The sequence below is a fragment of the Nannospalax galili genome, unplaced genomic scaffold, assembly GCF_000622305.1.
Source record: "Nannospalax galili isolate Female #2095 unplaced genomic scaffold, S.galili_v1.0 scaffold127, whole genome shotgun sequence".
Lineage (NCBI taxonomy): Eukaryota > Metazoa > Chordata > Mammalia > Rodentia > Spalacidae > Nannospalax > Nannospalax galili.
Genome location: NW_008360326.1, coordinates 1,054,311 through 1,060,850, shown reverse-complemented (window position 1 = coordinate 1,060,850; position 6,540 = coordinate 1,054,311). Strand labels below are relative to the sequence as shown.

The 6,540-nt window shown below is 35.5% G+C and overlaps 1 protein-coding gene across 1 annotated transcript in view; it reads left to right on the top strand.

Annotated features, from left to right (window-relative positions):
• Positions 1-6,540, top strand: part of Abca12 (ATP binding cassette subfamily A member 12) — a 168,568-nt gene that overhangs the window by 64,414 nt on the left and 97,614 nt on the right. The window contains exons 5-7 of the mRNA XM_008825667.2: positions 40-137; positions 2,748-2,933; positions 5,314-5,492. Of these exons, the coding sequence (XP_008823889.1) occupies positions 40-137; positions 2,748-2,933; positions 5,314-5,492 (463 nt within the window). The remainder of the gene's footprint in view (positions 1-39; positions 138-2,747; positions 2,934-5,313; positions 5,493-6,540) is intronic.

Below are 6,540 nucleotides of genomic sequence, written 5' to 3'. Positions count from 1 at the left end.
TGTGTTTAAAATTCTAATTTGTCCTTTCTTCTATCACAGCTAAAGTATCTCCCATTCCAAGTTCTAATCTGGAAAACATGGACACTGAAACTTTCAATGGCAGTGAAGTGCTCACACACATCCTTGGTTTGGAAAAGGTAACTTCATTTGGGTTTGCTATGAATGGATAATGAAGTTAAAGAAACACATTTTAGGTTAATAGAGGGATCTACCAAGCAGGAAGGGGCTTGGAATATTTTTCCCATTTTCCCCATTTAAGTGCTAGCTCAGGCAGGCTCTTTTCCTAGGCACTTTTCAATCATAGCTTAATTTTAAGACATTGTGAATTCCTTAAAGTCTTGGGCATTTATTTACTGCTTTAGTAAGTCCCTTAATTGAACTGAAGGTTTTCACTTAGTAAGAAATAATGTGGTATTTTATGTGATCTTTCAATTTTCTGAAGCAAGGAAATAAAAAACGAAGCTATAACACTCTTAATTTGCTGTCTCATCCATATTAATAATGTCTTTGGACAAATTAGAGCTGTGGAAAATTTCTCCCCTAAGTAGGAAAATCCTTTTCCTTAGCATTTTTTAGAGAGCTTACCTATGAATTTCTTTGTTTCCTAGAGATCATCTACTTTATGATTTCCCAGATTGCAAGATAATAAACACACTTTTATAAGCAGTGTGAGCTGGCAACCTGTAAGCTAAGCTAAGCTAAGCTGTAGTGTGTGTGTGTGTGTGTGTGTGTGTGTGTGTGTGTGTGTGTTAGTGTTAGATTTCAGTGCTTTTAGGGAAGAACAGCTATTCTGTGGTTAACTACAATGCCCATTTCTTGCTGTTTTTCAACCAGCCTGGTTCATGTATTGAAGCTATTTGGCTGGCTTCCATGGTCCAACATTTTTCCTTCTTTTCTCTCTCTTTATCTCTCTCTCCCTCTCTCTCTCTCCTTCTCCCTCCCCCTCCTTCTCCCTCTCTCTCTCCCCTCTACCTCTTTCTCTCACACACACAAACTAAATAATTTATCCATACAGCAATTATTTTTTCCATCTGCATCATGAGACCTGTCTCTGACCTTCATTCCCAGTAATCCTAGTCACTATTGTTTACTATGACTTCAGTAGTGACCATTGTGTGCAATTGAAGCATCTTATTAAACTAAGTCATGTAAATAAACAAAAAAAATTACACAGAAATAAATGCCAAAAAAGGGCACCATCTCGCTGAGGTGATGCCAACTCTGACAGTTGTGTGCTGTGATCTAAGACTTCCCTGCTCAGTATAGTCTAGACATTGAAAGTTGGTGTTATGTCATAAGTGAGATTTTTAAAGCTCCCTAAGTAGCTTTGGAACTTTCTCAGCATTCCCAATTAATTCTAGTCCAAAGCCTCCTCAACGTGGGCCAGTGTGTACACAAGGATGATCTGTCCTATTTCTTTCTGCCCCTATAATGCTTCCTGGAAAAGAGTTTTGCACTGTATCAGGTAAAGTTTTTGACATGTAGGATAGAAATGCTATTCTTAAAAATACTACTTTACTGTATTGAAACTCCCAAGTTCTCTTTTTCATAAGGAATGAAATTTTAAAGTTCTGTGAGGCAGCACAGAGTCATATATCCCAGGGAGATAGGCCCCAAATGAATTTTATGTGTATATATATGTATTTTTAGAGTAGCTGGAACAGGGGAGGGATGTAAGAATTAGGATGACACACTGATGCCTGTGTCAGCAATCTCCCTGAGTCCTTTCTTTCTCTTTGCTACTTTCTGCAATCCTTGCAGGAATGTGTAGAAAAATCACTTTGGGCTGAGTTTATATGTAATGTTAGAAAAGAGATGTGGAAGAATGACTAAGACCTAGCACGGATAGTGTATCCTGTTAGTGCATCCTGTCTTTTTCTATTATATGTAGAAGTTGAGTTGCTGGAAAGCAGAGTGTAGATTTTGTGCTGCAAATTTACAGGAAGGATGAAATTGGCCCTCACCTCAAAGGGTTATATGAATTAACTGTTAAGGAATCCCCTTGAGTATTGTAATTAAGTGTAGTTAGCTTTGTAAATAGATAAATTAATTACGGTGAATGTGATCAGTATCAGGGCTGAAAAGAGTGTTTCATCTGCAATTGATCAGCACCATGGGTTATAGGAGAGTTATGATGATTCCTTTGTGAAAATTATTTCCAATTTTAGCTTGTTGTAATTATAAAAACTTACATATTTTCATACATTTTTCTTTTTATCTTTCCGTATGTGAGATTGAAAGAAAACATAACCCATTAAGTCCTTTTTTTTTTTGTAAATAAGCACAATTTGTCCTAAGAATAGATCTTGAAGCTCTGTCTTTTGACAATCTTCTGAAGATCGTGACCAGTTTCATAGGAAAAACATGGAGTTGAGGCACCTAAGTTTCTGCTTCTCAATGCTTAAGAAGAATGATTATGATTATTATGCATGAAGACTTTTGTCAGAAACCACTTGGTGCGCTTAGGTTCTCTGGTCAAAGATAGGAAAAGGGTTCTGGCACACAAACAAAATGTAAATCATTTAAATCAAAACTATGACAAGAATTTATTTATTCACGTATACTCTTTCTCCACCACTTTCCATGGGCAAACTCATTGTATCTTACTGTAATTTTAATAATTGATTTAATAATGCAGGACTTCAAAATAGCTATTGTGAAGCTAGGCCAGGTGCCTGGAAGATGAAAGTATTTTAGCTTTTATACTTACTAACACCACTTCTTTATTCTCACACACATTTTTTTAGCTGTTAAAGCAAAATTCAACTCCAGAAGACATAAGGAAAGAACTTTGTGAGAACTACCCAGGAGACACTGCTGAGGATATCTTCTCTTGGATCACACTAGGGAAAAATGTCTTCAACAGATTTTGCTTTTCCAACATGACCCTTTTAGAGTCTTCTCTCCAGGAACTAAAAGACCTGGTCTCTCAGGTAACTGTAGGTTTTTTAAAATATGTGACCAAATCCCATACACAATTGGAGGGGCATTGTTTCCACTCTTGGATCCCCAAAGTGACTCATGATGAATTAAAGAGCAAGTTCATAGCTCACATGGACTGCGAAATATTGACTGGAATACTTACTCACTTTCAGCATAATTTCCCCTCACATAGACATTTGTATACAATATTTAATGTTAAGTAATGTTCATTTATCATTTAAATGTGCATGACTGAAATTATTTGATATTGAACTTGAAATATTACTTTATGGCTAATGTGCATACAGCTCAGATGAAATATGGCTTGGCTCTGTGGTGAATAAAGATTGTTTTCCCCTAGATCTGGAAGTGAGATTTTGCAGGCTAGAATGAAAGTTTAATAATTAAACTATCTGACTCATATACTTTCAGAAATTAGAATAACAAGTACTATCTTTTTATTTTTCTCACTGACCTTAAACTTACTTTGGTAATATGAATTTTGATGAAATAGTATATCCCTGTCCCCCAAATATTACACAATAGAACCAGTGATATTTCAACAGGAGGTGCTAATGGCTATCTGTGTATGGAAGTCTTAAATGACAATGGTGATATAGGAGACCGATAATCTACAGTTAACTAAACCTACATGTAATGAAAGACATTTTGTATAATAAATTTTTAAATTTGTTTTTATTGAATTTTTGTGTATTTTATACAGAATATCTCAAACACTCTTAATGAAAGATTTTTTAAAAATCAGAATTCTACCATACAGCTGGTCAGTTACTAATATGAACTCACAGCAATGGTAATGGCATGCACAAGTCACACCTAAGCTCAAGCCAGACAAAATCCCACATGGGGAAGTCAGTCTCATTTAAGGGTGAGACGCTTAGTAGGTTAATCAGGCTCCAATAGATGAACCTACACTGAAGGGTGTTTAGGGACACAAATTTCACTCTATTGACATATACACACACACATATATATGTATGTATGTTAGCGTACATGAAATTGGTTGTGAAGTTGTAAGGGGGCTGCAGATTTGGGCTCTAAATACAATAAAAATAAATAGTATGAAATTTGTAAAAGATTAAATAATGTTTAAAGTATATGTGAGTGTTTGGGCATTTTTAAGGATTAGGTCATTAAAATGTATATTTAAGGGGAAAAAAATCAGAATTCTTTGGAAATTCTATGGACAGGAATAAATAAAACATGCCTTCTAGCATTTTCCTCTTGCTTCTCTAAATTTTATTGAAAGTAATTTTTTTCCTGAAAGAAGAGCTTATTTGGACTTGTGGTTACATCTTGGTGGGAAGGCATGGAGGAAGCAGACAGAGTAGAAAGCTGAAAACTCACATGAAAGTAATTTTTAATTTAAAAAGTACCTCTTAGTAATTTGTGTTTTCCAAGAAAACCAGATTAAAGACACTATTGTAATGACCCAAGTCCAATAGGAGGCTCTGGCTCTCCTTAAATGTGTCAGAGGGCCACAATTGTAGCTCAGTGGTTGAATTTTCCTACTTCAACTTCGCAGTCATGTAGAGTGGACTGAGTGGCCAAAAATATACCATTCAAAACCAATCAGATGAAGACAGATGGGAAGGTCAACGTAGCCAGTATGAATGGAGTTATAAAGAGAACTGATTTAGGTGAGACTGTATTAAGGAAATATTTCTGCAAAATATGAGATGGATCCTATGATTTAAAATAAAGTCAAAACTCACAGTTTTCGTTTGGGTTGTTTATAGTACAGGTTGTGATTATTAAGTAGATCCACTCATTGCCATCAAACCTTCATTATAACCAGTGTCCACGGCATTGCAAGAGAATTTTGGAAATATTTTATTGCATTACCCTGTTAAATTCTAATAGTACACACTTGTGAATATTTGTCTACATGTGATAAATACCATATGTGTCATGAATGTATATATACTATATTTCCTGGTTATCTCTCAATATGAATTAGTTTTAAGGAATTTCCACAAAAATATGTGCTTTTTGTTCTAGTAAAAGATATGGGGACGATATGCCTGTGTCGCCTATGAGAGTAATAAGAAAGGTGAAAAACGTTACTTGGAAGCTAATTTTGTCTTAGAAAGTTAACTTTCATTTCCAAATATCTAACTTAAAACATTTTACATGAATTCGGTTTTGTTAATCAAACTTTGAATATGCCAACATCTGGTACTATAAGGAAAAACCTAATTATGTTGATAGATACTTGCAGTTTTTCCAAGGAAAAATGTCTTCAAACTGAGTAAGGATCTGAAAGAACTGTGAATGTGAAAATCTAGGTTTTTCTTCCAGTCTTTCAAAGACAGCAAACTATGTGAGTATAAATGTTGAAGTCTGTTCTCTGTGGTTTTGTTTTTGAAGATGTCCAGTGACCCCAACAACCAGAAGATAGTCTTTCAGGAGCTGGTCAAAGTGCTATCCTTCTTCTCACAAGTACAGGAGGAAAAGACAGTGTGGCAGCTTCTCTCCAGTTTCCCAGATGTGTTTCAGAATGATACCTCACTGAGCAATCTATTTGATGTTCTTCGAAAAGCAAACAGGTAAAAAAATGGAATGTTAAATGGATAAAGTTAAAGACTTCACAAAGAAGTCTTTAAAAAAGAGTTCCTGTGAGAATTACTGTCAGGTAGGTAATTTAACAGGAACAAATAGTCCTTGAGCATCGTGCTGTAGATTTTAGCAAATGAGAGTGAGTGTGTCAGTTAAGAAAAGTATGCTCATAGAGGTAATCAGGCATCCAAGAGGAAATAAAGAGGAACACTCCCCTCAATGCGTAACTACTTGGTATCCCTGAGTTTCCAGGAAGGAGACATAAACCAGAACCAGCTTATATCAGTGACCCAGGCTCATTCAGATACAACCTGAGCTCTGTGCATGTGTCATTAAACTACCTATGAATAAATTATCTTAGTTGGATTTGCTTCACATTATTCAATAAGTATTAAAGTTTACTCCAAGTCACCTAAAGGAGACGGACTTCCCTCATGGTCATCTAGCTATAAATGGTCCATCTAAGCTGACAGATGAGGATGGTACTGTTAGGTATATATGTTATAAGGATTTAAAACTTTGTAGAAGCTTCCTCCTCCTTCTCCCCTTCCCCTCCCCCTCCTTCTTCTCAACTATAAAGGGTCACAAATACCAAGCATTTGCTGATCATGCAGTTAAGAGAACTTGAACCTAGGTTTCCTAATTCCAGAACCCAGGGGTTATCTACTTTGCTAAGCAAGAACCTTATGCCCACATACTCATTTCCTACCCCTTAACCCTTGGCAACTATCAGTCTACTCTGGCTCCATGAATGTAACTATTTTAGGTACTTCAAACGGATGTCATCATGTAGCATTTTCTCTAGTTATTTCTTTAGCATATCTTTAAGGTTTATCCATGTTGTTGTATGTTGAGGAATTTGTGTTATGTTTGTGATTTTTAAAATTATTTCATTGTCTCATATATCACGTTTTCTTCATCTATTCACAACTCAACAAGCATTTACATTGTTTTCCATTAGGTAAGTAAAAATAGCACTGAAATGAACATAAGAATACACATATCTCTTTGAGTTCTGATTTTAATACTTTTGTCTAA